Source organism: Bubalus kerabau, chromosome 7 (assembly GCF_029407905.1).
Source record: "Bubalus kerabau isolate K-KA32 ecotype Philippines breed swamp buffalo chromosome 7, PCC_UOA_SB_1v2, whole genome shotgun sequence".
Classification (NCBI taxonomy): Eukaryota; Metazoa; Chordata; class Mammalia; order Artiodactyla; family Bovidae; genus Bubalus; species Bubalus kerabau.
This window is the reverse complement of record NC_073630.1, coordinates 90444426-90471694: the sequence shown is the minus strand read 5'-3', so window position 1 is coordinate 90471694 and position 27269 is coordinate 90444426. Positions and strand designations below refer to the sequence as shown.

Here is a 27269-nt window from a genome sequence, read left to right as displayed (position 1 = left end):
GACAGGAGACACAGCTCGATCCCTGGGTGGGTAAGATCCCCTGGAGGTGGAAATGGCAGGCCACTCTAGTATTTTTGCCTAGTAAGTACAGTCCGTGGAGTCGCGAAGAGTTGGACATGCATGAGCGTGCACGAATGCCTGAACTAAAGAAATGGGGATGGGACGGAGAAGGGCAGTCTAGCCAGAACAACAGGAACGACATTTTACAAAGGTAGGCTGGCTTGGGAGAAATGTCTGTTGAAAGAAGTGGGAATAAAGGCGTAAACGGGTTGGGGGGTAGGGACATGGGGAGGGAATGGAGTGGGGAGTGGGTGGAGGGGTAGACAAGGAAGGAAGGAGCAGAGAAGGCTGAAGTGGTAAGCAAACATCATTATCATGAGGGCCCTCTACGTCTTGGGATTTGCCAACCCCTTCCAGCCCATTCCAATCTCTACTTGAGATACCCAAGTGAACTGCAGAAAAAACTGGGTCAAAGGATTCCAGCCACCTCATTTCAGTATTAAAAAAATACAACGTGGGACATCCCTGGTAGTCCAGTGGTTAAGATAACGTGCTTCAAAGGCAGCGAGGTGTGGGTTGAATCCCTGGTGGGGAACTAAGATCCCACACGTTGCAAAGCCAAAAAACCAGAAAAGAACACACAGACACACACACACCCATCCTCCCCACCATGCCACGGAATTCCCTGGAGGTCCAGTGGTTAGGCTCGCTTTCCTTGCCGTGGCCTGGGCTCAATCCTTGCAGTACAGCCAAAACAAAAACAAAAAATGTGATGCTAGAATGGAGCAATAGAAGCAGCAGTGCTTAAACTAAGCAAAATGGTCCCTCAAACCCATCCTCATAGAAACAGCCTCTGCTTAAAAATAGAGAAGCAAATATCTGCAAAACTTCTGCAGCACATACATACCAGACCCACCTAAAAAAAAAAATTTTTTTTAGCCACCATGCAGCATGCAAGATCTTAGTTCCCCAACCAGGGACAGAACCCTCACTCCCTTCACTGGAAGTGCTGAGTCTTAACCACTGGACGGCCAGGAAGTCCCATCTTACAACTTTTATAAATGCTTCTCTATTTCATACAAAGATGTCTGTACACTCAATGGGACATTAATAATAATCTCAATAATCTTTAACCTTCATTAACCACTGGACTTGAAACCAATAAATTAAAAAAAAATGACTGAAGAGCACATCCATATTAACATTCCAGTCTCCAATTTTAAGATTCCTGAAAACAGAGACCACATTTTATTTCTGAACCGCTACCTTTCTTCTCCTGCCACTAGCAGCTAATAACACTCTGCTTATTATACACAGGCGATGCCAATAAATACATATTATAATATTCAGCAATACCATGCTAAGATAGCTAAAAAAAAGTCTGAATTCAGAAAGAGTTTACATACTGGCTTGGGAATTTCATGTACAGGATTCTCTGGTTGTTGAAAACCTCCATATACATTCTCTCATTTAATTCTCACATTTACCCAATGGCACAGGCATTTCTTTCGCCCCAGTAAACAGAGAAAACAGAAGAAATTAAGTGATGTGCCCAAAGTCACATGGCCAGTGACAGACCAAAGACTCTTAAAACCCAGGTCTCCTCACTCACAAGCCACTGTTCTATGACAACCTTCAGTTAATCAAAAATATCTATCTACTGAGGACATACTTGCCAAGCATGTACTAACATGCTGGGAAATAAAACAGTGAACAAACCTCATGAAACTTACAGTCTGGGAAAGAGGATAAGACCTTAAATAATAATTATATGTGTGTAAAGACAACCAGAGAATTTAACCTTGAGGACTGTTAAAGAAAAAATAATATTCACTGACATTTGTTAAAAATGGTTAAGGCAGACTTTATTCAGGAACAATCAGGCAGCTATAGGGGCTACTGCAGTGGGATTTTACAGTAGGATAGACAGATTGAGTTCCACTCCAAATACAGCATTGGTAAGGCAAGTGGGAACTTATAACCAAGGAGCAGGGTGTAAGGGTGAATGAAAAAATTACCAAGACAATATATCAGGGGAACGGGGCTGGGTCGGGGGGCAGTCCTGGTTAAATTGACTTAAAAGGATTCTTAATAGTCCATGGGGTCGCAAAGAGTCGGACATGACTAAGTGACTGAACTGAACTGAACAGGATTCTTGTTGAACACAGGCCGAGGTGATCAGACATCACCTGAGGGATGGTGGTGGATGAGGAAGCAGATCAGATCCTGAGGGTGGCAGGAGATTCTAGTTAAACCGACCAGCAGGGTTCTTACTAAAGCCAGACTTTTTATAAGGAAGTGTGCAGATAGGCCTAGGAGAAGGTTCAAGACCTGACCAAAGTGTGGTCAAGTAAAGAATCTTTGTCAGGGCCTCGCAGAGTCTCTCAAGGACAGAGGTAGTGTTATGCTGAACACCAAAGAATTTTCTTCTTTATTTTGAATCATTTAACTCAATATACAGACAAACTACTATTGTCTAAAACTTCTCAAACTTAAAGGTGCTTTTTAAAATCACTCCTCAGTCAGTTCAGTTCAGTTCAGTCGCTTAGTTGTGTCTGACTCTTTGCGACCCCATGAATCGCAGCATGCCAGGCCTCCCTATCCATCACCAACTCCTGGAGTTCACTCAGACTCATGTCCATCGAGTCAGTGATGCCATCCAGCCATCTCATCCTCTGTCGTCCCCTTCTCCTCCTGCCCCCAGTCCCTCCCAGCATCAGAGTCTTTTCCAATGAGTCAACTCTTCACATGAGGTGGCCAAACTACTGGAGTTTCAGCTTTAGCATCATTCCTTCCAAAGAAATGCCAGGCCTGATCTCCTTCAGAATGGACTGGTTGGATCTCCTTGCAGTCCAAGGGACTCTCAAGAGTCTTCTCCAACACCACAGTTCAAAAGCATCAATTCTTCGGCACTCCGCTTTCTTCACACTCCAACTCTCACATCCATACATGACCATTGGAAAAACCATAGCCTTGACTAGATGGACCTTTGTTGGCAAAGTAATGTCTCCACTTTTTAATATGCTATCTAGGTTGGTCATAACTTTTCTTCCAAGGAGTAAGTGTCTTTTAATTTCCTGGCTGCAGTCACCATCTGCAGTGATTCTGGAGCCCCCAAAAATAAAGTCTGACACATCTATTTCCCATGAAGTGATGGGACCAGATGCCATGATCTTCATTTTCTGAATGTTGAGCTTTAAGCCAACTTTTTCACTCTCTACTTTCACTTTCATCAAGAGGCTTTTTAGTTCCTCTTCACTTTCTGCCGTAAGGGTAGTGTCATTTGCATACCTGAGGTTATTGATATTTCTCCTGGCAATCTTGATTCCAGCTTGTGCTTCTTCCAGCCCAGCGTTTCTCATGATGTACTCTGCATATAAGTTAAATAAGCAGGGTGACAACATACAGCCTTGACGAACTCCTTTTCCTATTTGAAACCAGTCTGTTGTTCCATGTCCAGTTCTAACTGTTGCTTCCTGACCTGCATATAGGTTTCTCAAGAGGCAGGTCAGGTGGTCTGGTATTCCCATCTCCTAAGTGATGCCAAAGCTCCAACTTTGTCTAAAGTAGACTTCTCAAGAGTTATATATAGATATTGATCTCCTCAGCCCAGGAGATGACCTCCTGTCACCAGAGGGTCAAGAGTAACCTTTCGTCCCAATGGTGCTAAATGAAATGACAATGATACTTTCTTTTAAATATTCAATGACAAAAAAGGGTAAAGGTATCTCTAGAACCTAGTTATCATTTGACAATACAGTCCCAACACTTTACAAAGATGCTCCCACTTCAGCAAAAGCTAAAATTAGTACAGTTCAACTGAGGAACACTTTCCCAATGTCTAGCCACTTAGAATTGTATTTTTTGGTATAGTTTGGCTCTCACTATAATCTGAAAAAAAAAACATTTTTTTTTAAATTGCAGTTCTTGATAAATTGCCATTTCTCAAATTAAAAGCTTGAAAAGTTTAATAAAGGATTGATTTAAAGATTGAACAGTCTGACAGATAAAGACTCCTTTGGGAGTCCTTAACAAATAGGGTGGAAACACAAGCATCAGTACTCCAAACAATGCCGTGCTCCAGTTGAGAGACTTCAGTTTTGACAAATCGGTTTGTTGTTCACTGGCTCAAAAGTGCAATTTCTAAGAGTTGAAACTAAGAGAACCAGCTGAACATTTGGTAGGGTTTGAGGAAAGGCTAGGGAGAATGGAGCCAGGCATATGTGAGTAAAACCTATAACCAATGGGGAGTTTTTAAACAAAGAGCTACTTTAGTAGTTAAATCTAATGATACAGGCCACCAGCAAACAGATTCTCTAAAGAGGGGATCATGCTGCTGCCCACCTGTCTGGAACATGATCTGGGCATCGAGACTCCAGAAAAGTTGTCATAAAAGACTTTGACTCCTACTGCTTCCACTTTATTCTATGTTTATACTGAATAATAAGAAAGTACTTAAGTTAAACCATTAACTATCCCTACAAAGAAACTCACAAAAATCAATACCCAATACTACAACTACTAAACTGTTCTCCTCAAATTTCAGTTTGAGAACAGGAGAACTTAGGCAAAAAGATAAAAACAATAGTAGCAATAAAATAAGACCCAGTCTTTCCACTGCAAATAATAAGAATAAGGCCACCTGGCTATGAGGTTCTTAGACTATTACCCAAATATGTTTATTTACCTTCAAACTCCTGCTTTTAAGTTCTAATTTCAGAAAATCAAAGTAGCACTAATACATATGATAATAAACCTATAGAAATTGGCTCTGATTTAGTCATCAGAAATGATGACTATGTTTATAAAAAACAAGAACAGCTACAAGCAACCATCACACTGTTGAGATGTTGACAACAAACTAGATATCACTGCTACATGGAACTACAATTTATTGAGCTAGAACTTTTACATTCAGGATAAACTATCCTCCCAACATGTCTGAGGTATCAGTCTTAAACACAGGATCCATAGGGAAATAAATTAGATTACTATCACACTCATACCACACACAACGGAGTATCAGACTGCTTTCATCCTTATTACAGCCGAAGTGGGGGTCCACACGTGCTCAGGAGAGGAGTAATGGTGGCTGGATGACAGCTGGAGGCCAAGCCACAAGAGAGGTGGTCCGGCAGAGTTAGGAAAATTGCTTCAGACAGAGAGGTCTGAACAACTAAGTATACTGAGTAGAAGAGCCAGGTTCCTCACTGACGAAGAAGGAAGTGAAAAATATGTAAAGGGATGAGACTCTGAGGAACCTTGTGCTCAGAACTACAAGTATTAGTGTGAATTCATTCAATACAGATGAACAGACATAGAAAAAGTATTTGGATTTAAATTCATGTGGGTATGGATTTTTCTAGCATTGGCCAATGAGATGGCCGGGAGCAGCAAAACATCTGCAGTAATGAAGACACCTATCACCTAAATTCTGGTTCCCAAATACGATCCACTGCTGGCTAGAACCAAGGCCCTCAGGGAAGTGGTCAGCCCCAGGGTTGAGGCATGGAAAGTATAAGATAAACCGGGAATGTCTGATGGTGTTGAAAGGAATGGAGTGCTCAGAGAAAGACAGGAATGAATCAAAGGGACCCAGAAGACAGCCTCAAGAGGACTCCCACTAGCCAAAACGGAGTCAATCTGAGCACCAAAATAAGCTATGATGGTCAAAATTAACTCATTAAATAAAACAGAAACCCATGAGCCCATGCTGATATTAAAAAATTAATTAATGGAATGGATAAAGGCTCCCTTACAGTAAAAATGTCACATACTAAATATAAAAGCAGTGATAGGATGAGAACATTGTCAAGCATCATAATAATAATACAGAAAAGAAATTTCAACAGACATCAGAACTCGTAGGTGAAAATGGAATGAGGAAGGGGATAGGTATATAGTCCCAAAACAGCTTCTAAAAAATAAATATTAATTATAACCCTTTGGATTATAGCCTGTCAGGCTCCTCTGTCCATGGGATTTTTCAGGCAAGAATTCTGCAGGGGTTTGCCATTTCCTTCTCCAGGGGATCTTCTCAACCCGGGGATCAAACCAGAGACTCTTGTGTCTCCTGAATTGCAGGCAGATTCTTTACACATAGAGCCATCAGGAAAGCCCGACTTCAATATCTCCTAATCAAATATACAACTAAAGAGAAGTATTACATGTGTTTTCATATATCCAAAACTCTAAAGGTACAAGAACTCTTTAACTCTATCAAGAAAAAAAATCATTAATGGTAAAAGTAATCAAACAGTGATTATTTTGCACTCAATAATGTAAAACAAATGCAACTCTGTATCAGATGGTAAAAGTAAACCAAGGCCAGCCAAGTAGTCACAATTCCCAAAACTACTGTTCTGAAAACATGACCAAACTGACTTCAATTCCCTCTGCAAAACAAACATACCATATTAATTGGGTTAACAAACAACAAAACTGTTACGATAATACTTGGTCAACAGACACTCAAAGTGATGCTGCAGTAGTATACTGACATAAAAAATTCACAGGTGAAAAACTTGATCTGTGCACAGTAGAGATCCATTTCTATATTTTTAAACATATACAAACAAAACATGATGGAAAAGATTAGGAAGTAACATCACAAAATACAATAGCTATCTCTGAAGGTGCGATTATGAGAGATTTTTATTTTCTTCCTTTTCTTATCAGTATTTTGTGATTTCACCAAAATGTGTATTATTCATCCACTAAAAGTTAAAAATAATGTTAAAGTATTATTTAAATTTAAAGGTTTCTACAGATGGTGACTGCAGCCATGAAATTAAAAGACGCTTACTCCTTGGAAGGAAAGTTATGACCAACCTAGATAGCATATTCAAAAGCAGAGACATTACTTTGCCAACAAAGGTCCGTCTAGTCAAGGCTATGGTTTTTCCTGTGGTCATGCATGGATGTGAGAGTTGGACTGTGAAGAATTTGAACTGTGGTGTTGGGGAAGACTCTTGAGAGTCCCTTGGACTGCAAGGAGATCCAACCAGTCCATTCTGAAGGAGCTCAGCCCTGGCATTTCTTTGGAAGGAATGATGCTAAAACTGAAACTCCAGTACTTTGGCCACCTCATGCGAAGAGTTGACTCATTGGAAAAGACTCTGATGCTGGGAGGGATTGGGGGCAGATGAGAAGGGGACGACAGAGGATGAGATGGCTGGATGGCATCACTGACTCGATGGACATGAGTCTGAGTGAACTCCGGGAGTTGGTGATGGACAGGGAGGCCTGGCATGCTGCGATTCATGGGGTCGCAAAGAGTCGGACACGACTGAGCGACTGATCTGATCTGATTTTCTCTTCCACCATTACATTCTTGATGAACCTTAGAAAACAGTCCTAACAGTACGAGATATTAATACCTGGTAATGGAAGACTTCTCTGAAAAACAAGGCCCGTTTGAATACTACCTTTTTATATAATTTTATCAATTATAGATAAAGGTAATATGAGGCAAGTTCTCTGGATTGAGACTGCCAGGATTCAAAATCCAGCTACCCCACGGACTGGCCACATAATTTTGAGCAAATTATTTAACCTCTCTTTGTCAGTTTCTTCATCTGTAAAAATGGGGTTCCTATTTGTTATTAAACTACTTATTTAAAGCATTTAGTGCCTGGTACATAGCACTTAGGTTATTTTACTATGAATTTCTTTTATAGGTGAGGATGTTCAGGTACTAAAATCAGTTAAATCATCTGAATGAAAACAAAGATGCTGGGATGGGTGGGGTGGAGGGGTCTTTGAAAGAAAGGAGAAGAGAGAAGCAGAAGAGACAGACGGAGAGACAGATATTAACACAGCTGAAAACCTGGGTCCCCTTTCCTAAACTGCTATTTTTTTGAAAACACAAATGGCAGTTGTCCACCATAATGCTTAATAAATATTTCTTTTCTTTCTTCCTTCCTTGCCCAACCTCTTTGTTTCTTCCTATACAGAAATAGGTTTGGCTTATATTCATTCACATTCCTAAACCACCTTTCCTATGAATTTCCATTTTAACGTTAACTATATTTATTTTAACTCTGTTCCAACTGAGTAGTCTTACATTAGGAAATTACACCTTGGGGGACTTTCCTGGTGGCTCAATCTGTAAAGAAACTGCCTGCTATGCAGGAGACCCGAGTTCAATCCCTGGGTCTGAAAGATACCCTGGAGAAGGAAATGGCAACCCACTCCAGTATTCTTGCCTGAAGAACTCCATGGACAGAGGAGTCTGGTGGGTTACAGTCCAAGGGGTCACAAACAGTCAGATACAACTGAGTGACTTTCACTTCATTTTTCCTAGGCAAATGTTTCTGTGGAATTACATGTCAAAAGAGACCTGCAATCTAAAAATGCTAGAAACAAAGAGAACACACTATATATTAATATTTGTTAAATGATACTGTTAAGAACTCACTCTGATCCTACATTTCCCTGAATTTTATACTCATAAAACATCAGGATAGGAAAAGCCCTAAATCAAGAAAACTGTGTTCCGATTCTACCCAGGCTAATAATTAGGTGAGTAACCTGAAGTTGGGATTTTGCCCCTTGAGCAAGATGTGGGGAGTAGGTTGTGTTACTGAAAGATCCTATCCAAGTCCCCAGTTCTACAGCCTCTTGAACAAACCTGAACAAAATGGAGAATTCACAGGCAATTTCATGCCTCCCGATGCTTCCTCTGACTGAAATCTCCCATTTCCCCTTTTAGAGAACTCCTGTTATACCTTCCATTCATCATTTCTTTCATGAAAGGACAGGACAAAATACCCTGTATTCTCTGGATCCCTGGGCTTGCATAGCATCTCTTACAGATGACTATTTATACACTGTCTACCATTTCTGGAGTCTCACATCTTGCACAATGCCTAGCACACAGCAGGTGCTAAGGATGTGTTTAAAGATTTGAGTCTACAAAGTTAAATTAGGTTCCTGTAAAGTTTTTGTATGCACCATCTGGGAGTTTAGCTAAATTTGAAGACACACACAGGCCAATATGGAGCACAACCAAAGCTTTGTCCCAGTCAGATTTATACATGAAGTGCAAATTTACTCTGAGCCATTTGTATAAAAGCTACACGAAGGTATCACTGCTGCAGATTATCTAAACACCTCCCCCGAGGATTACCTAAAATTACTTCACCTCCTATCTAAAACATCTTTATCAGGGATTCTGGTCCACTGACAACCTCCTACCATACTATAAAAGGTACTGATGTTCAGTGTTTATGGTCATGTACCAGAAATAAGCTCCACTAAAGCAGGAATTTTCATCTGTTTTGTTCAGAAATGATTCCCAGTGCCTACACCAGTGCCTGCATATGAATTATTTTTTAACATCAATAATTCTTTCCTTCTATCTTACAGCCTGCAAAAGTTACGAGTCATTACCTTCATATGCGTTTCTCACATGGCCCTATTTCCTCACCTTTATCCACTTATGGCAGCCTTACAAGCAAGCTTCCAAGAACTGGGGAAAATATTTGTATTTAACTCCTGAAGTGCAGCTTTTACTTTACTTTCTCTGCTTATCTGTTGGAACAGAAATAATATCCAGGAAACTATACCAAATAATGAATAGATAATAACCAAAACTTTGTTCTTATACTTGTGATAATTATCAATATTTCTCTACTTCATATTTTAAAACTACTAGTGGACGAAAATAAAAACCAAAAATATTAGATTAACTTTTTTGGACAGTCAAGCACGTGGACAAAATACTTTGAGAATTAATTAACAGCTACATGTGACTTGATTGAAAAACTGTGTTCCAAATTATTGTTGTTTAGAAGCTAAGTTGTGTCAGACTCTTTGTGACCACATGGACTGTAGCCCGTCAGTCTCTTATGTCCATGGGATTTCCCAGGCAAGAATACTGGAGTGGGTGGTCATTTCCTTCTCCAGGGGACCTTCTAGACCCAGGGATCAAACCCATGTTTCCTGCTTGGCAGGTGGATTCTTCACCACTGTGCCCCCTGAAAAGCCCATGTACTATATACATTAACTATGGCAAGATTCTTTTTTATGATTTATGTAGCGAATATGCTTCAGGAAAATGAATTTATCTACAGCATTTCTGTAATTATCAAATACTGAGCCACAGAAGAGTAGGATACTATTGTATTTATACTCAGAAAATACCACCAAAACTCTATCTCCTGGTTTCAGCCAAATATGGTTCTTCCCTGCTTCAGCCAATGTTAGCTATGAGTTCTCAGAGACAAAGGCCCATCAGAAACAGTCAAGGACACCATCTACACTGCTCTCTCAAAGATGGCTTTTAAATTCTTGAAGAAATCAAACATCAGCAACGTAAAAAAAATACTCAAGATGAAAAGTTTCAAGCTGAGATGTTTGTATTTGTTGACTGAAACTAAAATAGGAAATGAAGATTTTTATGAAGTCACTCAGTCCTCTCATCTAGTACTACCTAGCTGACAAACTCAGAATCAACTTCCAGGATGAGCCTAAGAAAGACGTTTCACAAGCTCAAACGTGTTAAGGCAGGTTGACAAGCCAGGCCTCTCGCTACCCTGTGCATATCAGAAATACTAGCAAGTCTAACCTGCCTGTTAGCCTCTATATCTCAGTTTTGCTTAAACATCCTAAAAAGGATTAACATTCTAGATATAATCTTGTGGAAATGAGGGTGAATTAAATTCTCAGGATTCAGGTGCCAGTGTGATGATGAAAAATCACGGGAGGCAGGAAAAGAAAATTGGGACAAAAAAATAAATCTTTAAATGCTAATTTTCTCCACAACAGTAAAGGAGCATATGGGGTGGGTTTCAAACTCCGAATTTTTACTAGCTTTCTAACCACAGATTAAACAGAGGTGAATCACAACCAAGCCTTCAAAAGAGCAGTCCCCCAAAGCAGAGGACCTGAGGCTTGTTTGCTGCCACCATACTCCCATCCAGCCACCCCATCTTTCTGCCCATCCCCCTCAATTCGTCTGCAATTAGAGATAAGTAAGGGAAATAATGACCAGCACTAAAAGTGACGCGGAGTTGGCATTTACAAATGATTTGCAAAACAACTCCCCAGCGAACCTAATCAACCCAGGGCACACGACCAGACCCTATATGGTGGTTGTCTACAAAGATAAAAGCCCGTGCTCTTCAGGGGAGGACGCAGGGAAGAGGGGCACCTCGGGAAAGCCAGGAGCTCCATCCCCAAGACCCCTGGCTGTCACCAAGAGATCCCGACCAGCCAGCAGCCGCGTTAAGTGTGTTACAGCCACGAGACTTGTCGCCCCAACTACCCACACCTAAAACCTACGAGGGGAGTGTAAAGGATCCTAGGGGGACAGGTTAAAGCTCTATTTTCTGTGCTTGGGATCCAGGAAAAAGCAATGGCCAGGGGAGAGGGAAACAGGCGACCCTGCACGGCTCGGGTACTGGTCACGCGGAAGAGTGGGAGGTATCCCTGTAGAGCGTGGAAACAAACAAACGCAGAAGAGAGAGAGGAGGGTATGGGGTGGTGGAGAAACGCGGCCGCAGGCATCCATCGAGGTTGTCGGGACTCGGGGTCCGGGGATAAAGAGCTTCCTTGGGGGCTGGAGATTTCCCGCATGCTCGAAGCCGGCCCAGGAGGCGGCAGCGGTCAGGCAGCGCGAGCTCTCGGGACAGGTTCCCGGAGACCTGCCCGGCACGGGGCCAAGCGGGCGGGCGGGGGCCGCGGCCCAGGTCGCCTGAACAAAGCCGGCGCGCGCGGGGCCTGGCTACTCACAACAAGAAGCTCATGTCGGCCGCGGCTTGGGCTGCGGGCTTGGCGGTCTCGGGGCCTCGGGACAGCAGCGGCCAGGCCTGGAGAGCAAGGAGGAGGAGATGAGGAGAAGGCAGGGAGCGCCAGCTGCTCGGCGGCCGCAACTTGTTTGGCTTCGCTAGTTCCAATGGCTCGCAGAGGGGGCGGAAGTGGGAAGCGCACAGCTTGAATCACTCAATGGGAGGGGAAGGAAAAGAAGGCGGGGAAAGGGCCGTTCGCCTGCTCCCCGGAAAGGGCCGCCGCGCGCTCCCGCACCCCCCGGTCCCCAGCCCCTCGCAGCCCCCACCTCGTGAGCTCTCGCGAGAGCGGAGGGCGCCCACCCCTCCCCTCCCGCTGCGATCCCCTGGTCCCCAACGTTCTGGACACCTAGGCAGCGGCGGACCACGCCCCGCCAGTGCGGGGTGGCCGCCCGGCCGGTCGAGGCCAGTCCACCCCGTTGGAGGTTGTGGGCAGTGGCAGAGCGCTCCAAGCTGCTTAGCTGGGTGTCAGCGATCTGGAAGGAAGTTGGCTTCAACTCTGGGATGTCAGGGTCCTGCACTGAGGGATGGAATTGCCAGCAGAGTTCTGCCCACTGTGAGTGCCCAGATGAAAGGCTGTGGAGTCTATCTGCTAAGTATGTAAAAAGAGGAGTGAATTTCATCTGGTAGGAATGGTTTGGGTGTGGTTCCGCCCGAAGAGAGGAAAGGATCTAAGTGGGTTGTTTTATGGGCATATTTAAAAGCCAGAACTAGGAGATAGCCAGGGCCCAACACTGCCTCTGCAGGAGAGTGGGGCTGTCATCAGCAGCTGGGAAAACTGCTGTGGTGACATACTCAAGGTATGTTGAGCAGATATTGTAGATTATAAAGCTTTGACCTGGGTCCCTTAACTGTGTGAAATGCAAGTTCCTCTGTAAGGGGCACTGAATTCCTTCTAGCTTCTAGAATGTTTTGTGCATCAGAGTGCCTAATGGCAATAATACGCTTGAGCCGAATAAATGCTTAATGGATGTTGTGGACTGATAACCAGCCTTCCACAGCATTATGAATTTGGGTATCCATTTATTTTACTGAAAGATGTCCATCTTCTTTCCTTATGAGATCCATCAAATCTACAAGTAACTTTTCAAAGAATTTGAACAAAACTTAATTTTATATAGCTTGTAACCCACCTTGGGCTCTTAGGAAGACTTGAAGGAGATGCCAGTATGAAATGTGTTCTGTTGACTTTATGTACTATAAGTTTGGCATCTTGATAAAGCAAACCATTTTTAAAAAACAAGAAAATATTAGTCTCAGTACTATCTGAGGAACAGCAGAGGTCACTGGAATAATTTGAAAAGACTTAAAGGAAAAATGCTGGAAAAGAGGGAAAAGGAGGTATTATCTTACTATAACAAAAATAATGGATTTATGACATAAAAGCCCTGTGTTATAGATTTTAATATGATACAGATTTACTATTCAATTCTTTAAGTGTCTTCTGAAAATAAGACTTGCATTACCAGATTAGGATATTATCTTTTACTTTGGGAAGAGTAAGTTTGTAAATCTATTAGAACAATTTCACCCCCTTTAAAATGAGGTTTTGGATTATTACATAATCTCTAAGGTATCTTCCAGTTCTGAAATTCTGTCATGCCAGGGACATCCTTTAGATGACTGGCAGACAGTTTCTGTCTGCTCCTTGGTTTGGTAGACTGGCTTATGTAGCCTGTTTTTGGTGTAACTAAATATAAATGAATCCTATGACTCTGAATAAGTACAATGATTGGCAAAGGACAGAATCTGCAAAAATACCTGCTGAGTTTTTCTTTATCATCCCACTAGGAGAATTGCCTGAACTGAAGAGTTGATAAAACTTACATGATGTTTTGGTGGTAGAAATGAGAGAGGTGTCATGTTAGTGATAAAAAATATAATTTCAGAGGTTGGGCATTTAAATTAAACAGTGACTGCGACTTAAAATTATTCAGCACTGGAAAATATTTGGCAATTTAGAACCAAAGAGAGGGTATATTCAGAGATTTCTAATTCTGCTTTCTCCTTCACCAATCCATATTGGTGATATTGCATACTACTATCTTCCTAAAATTTCAATTTCAAGAAGTTACTCTCCTGATCAGAATCTTACTTTGCTTGTAAATCCGTGTTTATGAAGCAAGATGATTAAAATTTGTATTCTATACACCAGTTTCTCACAGAATTGGAGTTTTAATATGAGTAGAATAGAATGTGGGTATATGCCTTAAAATATCTGTTTTAAAAGGTATTTATTTGCTTAGCTGCACCAAGTCTTAGTTGCAGCACTTGGGATCCTCGATCTTTGTTGTGGCATGCGGGATCCTTAGTTGCAGCATGTGAACTCTTAGTTGTGGCATGTGGGATCTAGTTCCCTGACTAGGAATTGAACCCCAGCCCCCTGTGTTGGGTGTACAGAGTCTTAGCCACTGGACCACCAAGGAAGTCCTGTACCTTCAAATATCTTTAACTATTCATTTAAGTTAATTTATTATTGTAATAAACAAGTGCGTGTCCAATGTGTATGTTAGTGGCTTAGTTCAGTTCAGTCGTTCAGTGGTGTCCAACTCTTTGCGACCCCATGAATTACAGGCCTCCTTGTCCATTACCAACTCCTGGAGTTCATCCAAACTCTTGTCCTTCGAGTCGGTGATGCCATCCAGCCATCTCATCCTCTGTCGTCCCCTTCTCCTCCTGCCCCCAATCCCTCCCAGCATCACAGTCTTTTCCAATGAGTCAACTCTTCGCATGAGGTGGCCAAAGTATTGGAGTTTCAGTTTTAGCATCAGTCCTTCCAAAGAACACACAGGGCTGATTTCCTTTATAATGGACTGGTTGGATCTCCTTGCAGTCCAAGGGACTCTCAAGAGTCTTCTCCAACACCACAGTTCAAAAGCATCAATTCTTCGGCCCTCAGCTTTCTTCACAGTCCAACTCTCACATCCATACATGACCACTGGAAAAACTTGACTAGACGGACCTTTGTTGGCAAAGTAATGTCTCCACTTTTTAATATGCTATCTAGGTTGGTCATAACTTTTCTTCCAAGGAGTAAGCGTCTTTTAATTTCATGGCTGCAGTCACCATCTGCAGTGATTTTGGAGCCCCAAAAAATAAAGTCTGACACTGTTTCCCCATCTATTTCCCATGAAGTCATGGGACCAGATGCCATGATCTTCGTTTTCTGAATGTTGAGCTTTAAGCCAATTTTTCACTCTCCTCTTTCACTTTCATCAAGAGGCTTTTTAGTTCCTCTTCACTTTCTGCCATAAGGGTGGTGTCATCTGCATAAGGCTCAGTCATGTCTAACTCTTAGCAACCCCATAACTGAAGCCTGCCAGGCTCCTCTGTCCATGGAATTCTCCAGGCAAGAATACTGGAGTGGGTAGCCATTCACTTTATATTTATATATAAATAAACAAGGTACTTATAAACTGTGGCAAGGTATAAAATAAATAGAATAATGTAATAGAGATTAATGGTAAAGGAGGACAATCTAATTTAGATTGAGCAGTTTTGTTGAAACCTGAAGGAAGAGAAGGAGCCAACCTTGCAAAGAGCTAGGGAATGATCATTTTCTAGTAGAGGGAATAACAAGTACACATGCTCTAAGAAAGAGCTTAAAGGTTTCTCAGAACTGACTGGTTATGGCCGGGGCACCCTGAGCAGGAAGAGTGGCATCAGATAAAGCTGGACATGTAAACACGGCTCACAGGCATGGCTCACAGGACATGTAAACATGGGGCTCACAGGCTTAGGTAAGACATTTCAGTTTTATTCCAAGAACATAAAAGAGTCATCCAAGAAGTACAATAATAAGAAGGTAAATAAACTGAATAACATTTTGTTTTATTTTATTTTTTAAATTTATTATTTTTGGCTGTAAAGCACATCTTACGGGATTTTAGTTCCCTGAGCTGGCCCTCAGCAGTGAGAGCACAGAGTCCTAATCACTGGACTGCCAGAGAATTCCCATCATTTTATTTTTTTTAATTTGGAAAAGTTCAAACATATAAACAGGGCAAGAAATTGGTGTAATGAATCCATCACACAGCTTCAACAGTTATCAGCTCATGATCCTTGATTGACATTTTTAGGGTCACTCTCTCTTCTTGTGGAGAATGTTCTAGAGGAGGCCAGCATGTCAGCATGGATGCCAGAAGACTATTGTAATAGTCCAGTTATTTCTCAGCAGTTGTGACATGGTTTAGGGTAGTGACATTGATAAGAGAAAGAAGAAGTTAATAATCTGAAAATGAACAGCACTTGGTGATTGATTGATTGACTCTAGGGATTAGAGGAAAGAAGGAGTCAGAGACTACTCCTATTTTTTGTCTTTAGTAACTGGCAGGTGGTGCTGCCATTTATTGAAATAGGGAAGATCTGAATCACAATTCTGAGATGAAACTAAAAGTTCCACGTTAGATATGTTAGCTCTGAAATGTCTTTTAGACATCAAAGTAGCTATGTCAGGTAGAGCTTTGTGTGCTGTGCAAAACCTGGGGAGAGATCTGAACAGGAGGTAAGAATATAGGACTCCTCAGTAAGCAAATAGTATTCAAAACCTTAAGGTAAGCTTCCAAATAGGAATTTATATGCTGGATAAGAATAGACTTAGCAAAGCACTACCTGTAAGCACTAAAATTTCTCCTTTCATCTCTTCCCAAATACCTCAGTTTTTTTTTTTTTTTATCCTCAGGTTTTTTATCAACATTTACTTCCTCTCTCTCAGTTGTAGTTATATTCTCCTTTTTTCTCAAGGTGAGGGTTTCTGCAGTCTTAGAGAAAATGATTCATTATACCTTTTTATAGGGTAAGTTGGTCACCACCAGCATGTTAGCATGTTACCTTTCCCAAAGAAAATGACACCAAGTTATTTTAAAGCCAAGTTTCCAAACAGTAGATCTGGGGAAATTTCTCCTTATAGAAGTATTTCAGTTTTAAAAAATGAAATAAGAATGGTTGACTTATTATTAGAATGTCACCATTTTGCAACCCCAAATGGATCTAGAAATTGATCACCAATGGCTTGCTGGTATTACAAGAGAGAAAACCACACTTTATGCGTGTCCTAACAGAAGAATATATCATCACCTGTGAAGAAGGCTTGCCAACAGACTAGAAGCTGAACCTAGTCAAGCCTCTACGATGAGATATACTGAACTGTAGGAAATACAGGGAACAGGAGAATATGGTAAAGAACATGTTAAATTACACAACATAGAGGGAAGCAGCAAGTCCAGACTGTGGGGAAAATATGCAGGACCGAATTTCTTCAACAAATGAATCGCAAGGAAAAAATAGAGCTGAAGAAACTTAGAGGAGGTTGAAAGAAACATAAAAGGCATATCGACTAGAGGTAATGTGTATGTTCATTTGCATCTCAATTCAAACATGCAATCTCAAAAAGAACAATAGCAAATGTCTGCGTCATTTATAGAGAATCAAAAAATTTAAACATTGGATATTTGATGTTACTAATAACTGACTATTAATTGCAGTGATGATGTTGTGTCTACATTTTTAAGAGCCTTTATTTTTTTACAAATGTGTACTGAAATAATTGCAGATGAAATAATGTGCCTGGAATGTGCTTCAGAATAGTATGGGAGGAGGAATGAAAGTAGGAATACAGATGAATTGTTAAAGCCAGGTGACAAGTACATGAGAAGGATTATGCTGTGGTGTCTTTTTATTTAGTTTTGGAATTTCCCATAATTAAAAGAAAATGAACAAGTAGCAGGTCTCATTTAGAAAAAGCATTACTATTAATGGGGATTTAAAATTGTAATTGTTGATATAGAAGATGAATTTTTGGATTAGAGAGTTCTTTCCTTGCCCTCACATTAGCCAGCTTCTTCGACTCATATATATTTATAAAGGTATTTTTACCTGTAAAACTAAAAGCAAATGTTCCTAATGCCAGAGGGGAGAAACACAAAATCCAAACCCTATGGCTAACTCTGAGCCTCAGTATTTCTTGAGTACCTTTTCTCTTCTGATTCAGAAATGTGATCTGCTTCTGAAAGAATAGATACCTGACAAACAAACCTGAGCTAAAGTATACCAGGGCAACAAATTCTTAGTAACCTGATAAAATGCATTCATTTGTGCAGGAGTGTTTTGGTTACATAATATCTAGGTTGAAATAGTAATTATTCCATCTAATTAGTTTATTACATAATATTATTTTTGCTTTTATATTAACATGTGCTAAGTCGCTCAGTCATGTCCGACTCTTTGCGACCCTATGAACTGTAGCCCTCCAGGCCCCCTCTGTCCTTGGGGATTCCCCAGGCAAGAACACTAGAGTAGGTTGCCATGCCATTTATTGAGTATTTCTGAAAGTGAAAGTTGCTCAGTTGTGTCCTACTCTTTCCAGGCCAGAATACTGGAGTGGGTAACCTTTCCCTTCTCCAGGGGATCTTCCCAACCCAGGGATAGAACCCAGGTCTCCCGCATTGCAGGTGGATTCTTTACCAGCTGAGCCACAGGGGAAGCCTAAGTATTTCTGATAGGCCAATTCTGCTAAGCTTTTCATACATTTTATCTCTATGTTTCTTGTTTCCCCATCAGGTTGATATTAGGTGTTATATTCCCTCTTTTATAAATAAGGAAACTAATTTTGAGAGGTTATGTATGTAATTTTCTCAAAATCACATAGCTTGTAAGTACAATCTGAATTCAGTAAAGTTCATTTCTTTTCCCCCTTCCCGCAATGACCTCAGTTTAAAATGAATGAATAAATTCTAAGTGAATTTTGGCATGCTACATGATCTCATTTAACATAACTAACAATTCAACCTGATCCTTATCAATGGCCTTTAGATTTTAATTCTATATCTTCATTAAAGACAGACTTGAGAATGGTTATAAATGCTTCTCAAGGACATATTATTTGAATGGAAGTATTAAAGATTGATTGGTGAAGCTTGGTGTCTCTCAATGCATTCACTTATCACTCAAAACTGTAAAGCATCAAAACACATTATAAGGTATTACAATAGAAGAAAGATCTTCCATTGATCCCAAACCTCATACAGTACCTTCCTCTTCAAGCTGTTCATTCCTTTGAAGGTGAATTTTGTGCAATAAAATGTCAGGTTTAGGGGAATGATGAGGTACAAATCATTCATCTATCAACATGACAAGTATTTCTTGTCTATAATGGGCCTCTATGAGCAAAAAACAAGGATATAGTCACTGCCTTCATCATGAATTTTATAGACCATTGGTAAATACAGGCAGTCAAATAAAAATTAGAAGTCAGTGTATGTGTCAGGAAGGAAAGGTCCATTTTGTATGTGAGTCTGTTACAGGGACCTCACCTCTTTTGGTGGTCAGAGAAGTGGATCCTGCGCATTCAGAAGTAAATAATATATGTTTACTCCTTGCATTGAGAGTCTCTTGGACTACAAGGAGATCTAACCAGTCAATCCTAAAGGAAATCAGTCCTGAATATTCATTGGAAGGACTGATGCTGAAGCTGAAACTCCAATACTTTGGCCATCTGATGCGAAGAACTGACTCACTGGAAAAGACCCTTTTGCTGGGAAAGATTGAAGGCAGAAGAAGAAAGGGACGACAGAGGATGAGATGATTGGATGGCATCACCAACTCGATGGACATGAGTTTGGGTAGGCTCCAGGAGCTGGTGATGGACAGGGAGGCCTGGTGTGCTGCAGTCCTTGGGGTTACAAAGAGTCAGACACGACTGAGCAACTGAACTGAACTGACTCCTTGCATTTAAATTCTTGATATATTTTATATAAACAGCATAATTTAATAAAACTTTTACCTCCACACTCATCATTGCCAAACCATTTTGATGTCTTAAAGCACCATGATATAGAAATTTATCTTTGTTTTTGAGTAGCCAGTCTTTAAGGAAGTTGCTCAGTTGTGTCCGACTCTTTACAACCCATGGACTATACAGTCCATGGAATTCTCCAGGCCAGAATACTGGAGTGGGTATCCTTCCCCTTCTCCAGGGGATCTTCCCTACGCAGGGATCGAACCCAGGTCTTCCACATTGCAGGTGGATTCTTTACCATCTGAGCCACTAGGGACGCCTAAGAATACTGAAGTGGGTAGCCTATTCCTTTTTCAGTGGATCCTCCCAACCCAGGAATCGAACTGGGGTCTCCTGCATTGCAGGTGAATTCTTTATCAACTAAGCTACCAAGGAAGCCCAATCTTTAAAAACTTGTCTGAAAGTGCTACTTTGAGTGTTATATTGAGGATCTTAGTCATAGGACAGACATCTTAAAAGATTTCTTGCATGGGCCTTGGACTTGCTTAATAAATACTGAATTTCTTAATCTGTCCAATTTACCATGGTTTATAATTAATTGTTTTTCCTATTAAACTTAAACCACACAGCCTCTTTTCTAGTTAGCTGCCTGGGGAGAAGGCAGAGGAAGGTTCCTTTTGAACCTATTCAGAGCTGTTTTTCCCCAGTTGATAGAACATTGCCAAGGTTGGTAAGCCTAAAATTAACTCCACCAGCTGTGTTTTGGTTTGCTTCATATAGCACATGGGCTCAGGGGGCTCAATCTGCTGGGCTTGCTTGCTGCTTCAATCTGCTGTGCTCTTAAAGTTTGTTTGCCTGGCGTGCATGTTGTGCACAAGAGGTGGTAACTGAACAGCTTGAAAATATATGGAGACTGACAAATAAGTCTCTCCTTTAATTAAAAAAAAAAACACCTAGGGACAACGATGGGGGGTGGGGTGGGGGATGGAGGAGTCCCTGCAGAGTATGTCAGATGAGAAGCTTAACTTTTAACCTCACTGAAGTTTCCCAGAGAGCAGGCTGCTGACATGCTGTCAAAGACTGAGATGATGCTGTAGTTTCAAGGAGTCTGTGTTTTTAGCCCACTCATCTCCATGAGGTCCTGTAGCATGAAGGACCATATATAGACATAAAGAGTATCCCAACTAGCTGCAACTTAAAATATCCTAAGGATCAGCAGCTGTTATTTCACCCACACAAATTCACAGTTGGCGTAATTAAATTGTGCCTGTTCTCAAGTTCTGCAGCCCTTTGGGTTTTGTCCTAAGGACTCATGTTGCCTCTCCATTCCCTTCCTCAGGGTAACTTAAAGCAGAATGGATGAATGAAAGGGATCGACCATGAGCAGTTCGGAGTTTGCATCAATACAAATAAATAATGAAATGTGGAAGTCAGATCTACATAGACAACCACTGGACTCCAGGGACCCTGGGCAGTCCCTAGCCTTGGCTGTTTGTTCTCTCCTGCCCTTGGTTGCTACCACACTATCTTCTTGGCATCTCTCTCGTATTTTCCATAGTTGCCATAGTTACAACCACAGCAACCTGAGCAGGCCACAATCCTCTTATAGCTGGAGACATGAGCTACTACTTTACAACAAGATATAATTCTCCTGTCCTGCACCAACAATAATCGTGTCCCAGATAATCAAAGTGTTGTTTTTTCCTTGGCAGAAGTATCCCAACCCTCCCAGAATATTACTGTCCTTAAGGTCTGTATGGCATCAGGGCAACCAGGAAGCATCTACAGAGAAGACAACCAAGATAATCAGTCCTACCTTTAAATTTGAACAAGTATATCCAAATCCCTTATTTATAGGCTATCTTTGTGTTTCCACACCAATCATTCTATTTGAGTACAGGACAAAGAGATTTAGTAAAATAAAGTCATAGTGGGCAGGAAGATTTCCTCTCCAAAATAGAGCTTTTAAAGGAAGTAATCTGATAATACACTCCTTAAAAGGGATCTGAGATCTTCCTGGAGTCCTGAAGGATAAAGGACCACTTTATCCAGATTCAGTCAGTCAATAAAATTTTTTGAAGATTGGTTACCCATGTTAAGGGTAAACCAGTTACCACTGTTAAGGGTGAGGATACAAAAGAAATGTACCACATTACAACTGTCAAGGGGCTCATTTCTAGTGGCAGAGACTAACTTGTAAACAAGTAATTACAGCACAAAGCCATCCCTCATAACAGGATTATATAACAAGGACTACAGGAGCCCAGCTAGTGAAAGAGTGTTAATGTGAGGAAGAAGATGGGGTCAAAGAGAGCTTTACCCAAAAAGCAAGTCTTAAAGGGTTGGTAGACTTTCTCCAAGTAAGGAAGAGGGGCAGGTGATAGAGGAGTAAAAGGCAGACAAAAGCACTGCAGAAAGGTGATGCAGCACATGTAAAGCCAAGAGGCATGAAAAAATACATGTGCAGCAAAAGAAATGTTGACTGCTATAACCACTTACACCTTAGCATGAGCTCTTATTCATTTGACAAGTATTTATTAAGCACTAACTATATGCTAGTTACTTATGTAGGGTTTGGGGATTTAGTAGGGTACAAAACTTAAGTCCCTACCCCCAAGAAGTTTACATTCTAGTGGGCAAGAGATACTCTGAATTTGTCAGTGTTTTTACTCTCTAGGTGTATTTGAATTTTAATTATCCATGATTATGGCATGAAATCTCAAGCCTTATTAAAGGAATATTTTAAGAGAAGAAAGATATCCATAATCAAGTGAGGAAGAGATTCTAGAATCAAAATTCTAAAGACAAAAGCAAACAATATTACCTAGTGTATAGCTCATGGAACTCTGCTCAATGTTATGTGGCAGCCTGGCTAGGAAGGGAGGTTGGGGGAGAATGGATACATGTATATGTATGGCTGAGTCCCTTTTCTGTTCATCTGAAACTATCACAACATTGTTAATTGGCTACACCCCAATACAAAATAAAAAGTTTTTAAAAAGCCAACAGTATTTCCAATGCTTATTTGAACTTGGCTTCAGCTGATACCACAGAACCACTAATACAATCGTCTAGGAGGTGCTGTGAATATTTAAAGTACAAACTTTTGCCATAAACTCAATGATTGTGTGGTCATATGGCAGACCTAAAATTGGATTCAATGTGTGTGTGTTTAGAAATTAAGATGGACCCACTACTCTGTTCCTAAGATGAAAACCTCCCCTTTGTCTCCTTCCTCTTTCCTCCCTCTGGTAACCTCCAGGGACCTGTGTCATCTAGCAGAGTTACTGTCTCAGGGTCATGCTTGCAAATCCCATAAATTGTCCCTGGACGATCAACAACCCTTACAGGATGTATTGGGGAGAAGGGAGGTGGTACACAGCATGGCTCAAAAGGCCACTTCCTCCCAGGAGGGCGCAATGGTTACCCTGGATAGAGCAGCTCTTTGTTCCCTGTGGCACTCTGGAGCCAACTGTGGCTGCCTGTCCTTCCTTGGCTCTTAGAGAGCTTGTATATGGAAGATCCCCTGGAGGAGGAAATGGCAACCCACTCCATTATTCTTGCCAGGAAAATCCTATGGACAGAGGAGCCCACAGTCCGTGGGGCTGCAAAAGAGTTGGACACAACTGAGCAACTGAATAACAAATCACAGAAGTATATAAGAATCTAAGTTGGTGCTGGAAAGAGACCACAGGATCTTCAGGAAATGAAATTTACACAAATTCTGTTGTGTAATTTTCTGCCAGTTTCTTGCAAGGTTTTTTATAACTCATTTAATTAAATGGCAACCCACTCCAGTATTCTTGCCTGGAGAATCCCGTGGACAAAGGAGCCTGGAAAGCTACAGTCCATAGGATCGCACAGAGTCAGACAAACAGTGTTGTGTAATATTGAATTATGTAATAGGAAAATTGTCCCCTTTAAATTCATTTTCATTTCTTCTGATTATGTCAAGAAGGAAATCTTGGTTTGATGCTTGTGGTTTGTTGTTCAGTCACTGAGTCACGTCTGACTCTGCAACCCCATGGACTGCAGCACACTAGGCCCCTCTGTCCTCCACTATCTCCTGGAGTTTGCTTGAATTCATGTCCATTGAATCCATGATGCTATCTAACCATCTCATCCTCTGCCATCCCCTTTTCCTTTTGCCTTCAGTCTTTCCCAGCATCATGGTCTTTTCCAATGAGTTGGCTCTTTGCATCAGGTGGCCAAAGTATTGGAGCAGTCAGCTGAATTTGATGCTAGCATGGTTTGATGCTGCTGCTGCTAAGTCACTTCAGTCGTGTCCGACTCTGTGTGACCCCAGAGATGGCAGCCCACCAGGCTTCCCCGCCCCTGGGATTCTCCAGGCAAGAACACTGGAGTGGGTAGCCATTTCCTTCTCCAATGCAGTAAAGTGAAAAGCGAAAGTGAAGTTGCTCAGTCGTGTCCGACTCTTCACGACCCCATGGACTGCAGCCTACCAGGCCCCTCCATCCATGGGATTTTCCAGGCAAGAGCACTGGAGTGGGTGCCTCCAACTTCTCCGATGGTTTGATACTAGCATGTCTTTAACACTTCTCTAACACTGAAGTCTCCCTTTCCATGAGAAGGTCCCACTCTTTAGACCCAGAGGCTTCAGCAGGCAACAATATCTAGCTAGAGCTTAATAATATTTTGCTCTAATTAAATTTATTTATATGTTCTTCTAGTACATGACATGTGATACTAGTTTTCATTTATAGTAGTGATATAAAATAGGGCATATTGGTTAAGCTGAGGATCCCTAGCATCATGCCATCCAGATTCAGCTACTTTCTGGCTGTTTGACTTTGGACAAATTAATTAGCCCTCAGTTTCCTTACTTGTAAAATAAGTTTAATGGTGTCATCTACCACATAAGATTGTGAGTTCAAAGAAGTATTGCATGTCATTCACTTGAACAATATTTAAAATATCCTACTGTATAGCACAGGGAATAATACTCAGTATTTCATGAAAACCTATAACGGAAAAGAGCCTTAAAAAATAGATATATTTATGTATAACTGAATCACTTTGCTGTACACCTGCAACTAGCACAGAGAAGGCAATGGCACCCCACTCCAGTGCTCTTGCCTGGAAAATCCCATAGACGGAGGAGCCTGGTGCGCTGCAGTCCATGGGGTCGCTAAGAGTCGGGCATGACTGAGCGACTTCACTTTCACTTTTCACTTTCCTGCATTTGAGAAGGAAATGGCAACCCACTCCAGTGTTCTTGCCTGGAGAATCCCAGGGACAGGGGAGCCTGGTGGGCTGCCGTCTCTGGGGTCACACAGAGTCGGACACGACTGAAGTGACTTAGCAGCTTAGCAGCAGCAGCAACTCGCACAACATTGTAAATCAACTATACTTCAATAAAAAATCTATCCTGTTGCTCAATAAATGTTAGTTATGATGGAGTTTAAACAAACATGAGCTGATTTAAATCAGGATTTCTCATCTTTGGTACTGCTGACCTGGTGAGAGGCTGTGCTGTGTTTTGTGAAGTGTTTAGTAGTACCCCTGCCCTCTAGCCACTAGGTGCCAGTAGCACCCAGTTAGGACAAAGATGTCTCCAGACATTGCCAAGTGTTCCCCGGGGGGCAAAATCACCCCTGGTTGAGAATCACTGATTTAAAGATAAAATATTAGGTGAAAACCAGACTTAGATATAACAAATATCTAAGTATGGAGTGGGAAAAAATGAATTGAAAAACACTGATCTAAGACAGTGCTATTTGAATTTAATTCTAAAAATCAGAAATTACTATTTCTATTTGCAAGTTTATGACTATGATCTAAGTTTTCTATCAAAGCTAAAAGTATTCAAACAACTTAGAAGGGGCTGAACTAGTAAGTACATGAAATTCATCTTTATTTTTCTTTGATCTCCTTTTCTTCTACTTTCTTTTACAGAGTATCACCGAAAACCTCCCTCTACAGACATACCCAGGAACTACCTGGACAACATCCTTCATCCAGAATTCTTGTACCCCTCCCTCCCAATCAGGGGTACCCTTGCCTTCCCCCACAGCCCTATTCCCTGCTTTTTTAAAAAATATTTTTTCAATGTGGAATTTTTTTAAGTTTTTATTGACTTTTTTTTTTTTTTACAACATTGCTTCTGTTTTATGTTTTGGTTTTTTGGCAGAGAAGCATGTGCGATCATAGCTCCGCAACCAGGGATCGAACTTGTGCCCCCAGCAGTGGAAACACAGTCTTAACCACCCGACTGCCACCAAAGTCCCAGCAAACATATTTTAACTGTTTTCATTACCCTCCTACTTATATCTCTTTTAAGAATAAAATTATATAGTGCAAAACTAGAGTAACTTATCTTCTGGGAAGAAAATGAAGAACATAATAATCTTGTTTGTTAGAATGTGGTATAGTGTAAAGAGAATTAGCTTTGGGGTGAGAAATCCACCCCAGACCCTTGGACTTAAGATCTTGCTCTACGCTACTAGCTATGGGACTGGGTCATGTCACTTAATTTCACTATATCTTAGTTTCCCAGTTTAATAAATGAGATTACTATGTATCTTGTAGATTGTGAGGATAAATGCACAGTAGAAATGTAACTGTCATTATAAAAACATAGAAGTGCTTGTTTTTTTTTTTTCTCCTTTATGGCTGAGGTTCCCAGTGTAGTGCTTTAAAGAAAAATGATCTCCATTTTTTTTTTCCATTTTCCTTCTGGTCTTGTGTTCACATCTAAAAAGTTGCCTGTATCAACATTAGGAAGAAAAAGTCCATCTGTAAAAGCGTTATCTGTTGGGCAGTAAAATAAGGGTTAGGGAGAGCCTGTGGAAGACAGATGAATTTGGGAGGATAACCGTGAATTACGATGAACTGAATCAGATCATGATTCCTATTACAGCTGCTGTATGCGTGTGGTTCTGTTGCTGGAGCCAAATTGAAACCGAGCCATTTTTAGGGAGCCATTCCCTGAGCAAGACTTGTCAGCTACCATGTGCAGGTTTCTTTTGTTGGATCACTTCCATCATGGGAAGAGTAGCACTTTGTTCTCAATGGGATAGGCCCTCTATATAGTATGTAGATCATCCTTCTCTGCACATCAAGTTTGTGCCCAAACAACCATCTATGGATTCATGGAGGGGCTTATCCACTTTCACGGTATTCCATACACCGTCACTTCTGATGAAATGAAGAAATGAAGTGTGTAGAAATGAAGTGTGGCACTGGGACTATACTCATCAAATTCACCCATCTTACCCTGCCCCGCTCCCTTCCTAAAACCACTGGTTTGACAGAATGGTGGACTGTCTTTTTGAAAAATCACATATGGCACTAGTCAAGTGGCACATGGCATAGTTTGTGCAGCTGAGGCAGTGTCCTCCAAGGTGCAGTATGCTGTTGCTGCTGCTGAGTTGCGTCAGTCGTGTCCGACTCTGTGCAACCCCATAGACGGCAGCCCACCAGGATGCCCCGTCCCTGGGATTCTCCAGGCAAGAACACTGGAGTGGGTTGCCATTTCCTTCTCCAATGCGTGAAAGTGAAAAGTGAAAGTGAAGTCGCTCAGTCATGTCTGATCCTCAGCGACCCCATGGACTGCAGCCTTCCAGGCTCCTCCATCTATGGCAGGAGTGCAGGAGTGGGGTGCCATTGCCTTCTCCCCAGGTGCAGGGTATATGCCCTAAATTAGATAATAATGTAGGTGGTGGGCTTTCTCCTATAGCCAGGATTTACAGGTCTGGGGATTTAGGAGGTGAAAATGGGAGTTG

At 41.3% G+C, this 27269-nt stretch overlaps 2 protein-coding genes across 8 annotated transcripts in view; one reads left to right on the top strand and one right to left on the bottom strand.

Annotated features, from left to right (window-relative positions):
- The window catches only part of MOB1B (MOB kinase activator 1B), a 52225-nt gene extending 40307 nt beyond the window's left edge, over nucleotides 1-11918 (bottom strand). Inside the window, exon 1 of the mRNA XM_055588761.1 lies at nucleotides 11737-11918. Coding sequence (XP_055444736.1) covers nucleotides 11737-11750 — 14 coding nt within the window. The 5' untranslated portion in view covers nucleotides 11751-11918. The remainder of the gene's footprint in view (nucleotides 1-11736) is intronic.
- LOC129657956 (cleavage and polyadenylation specificity factor subunit 6-like) lies at nucleotides 11185-27017 on the top strand. Of its 7 annotated transcripts, none has more exons than XM_055588756.1 (3): nucleotides 11918-12345; nucleotides 25441-25536; nucleotides 25676-27017. In XM_055588756.1, exons 1-3 carry the CDS (start codon nucleotides 11950-11952, stop codon nucleotides 25838-25840), a joined length of 657 nt encoding a protein of 218 aa, XP_055444731.1. In that variant the 5' UTR covers nucleotides 11918-11949; the 3' UTR covers nucleotides 25841-27017. The 7 variants fall into 7 exon arrangements, 5 of the variants coding, with proteins under 5 accessions (XP_055444731.1, XP_055444734.1, XP_055444733.1 ...); XM_055588759.1 differs by having other exon boundaries at nucleotides 11918-12385; XR_008717184.1 differs by lacking the exon at nucleotides 11918-12345 and adding an exon at nucleotides 11185-11317 and having other exon boundaries at nucleotides 25441-27017.
- The last annotated feature ends 252 nt before the right edge of the window (nucleotides 27018-27269 follow it).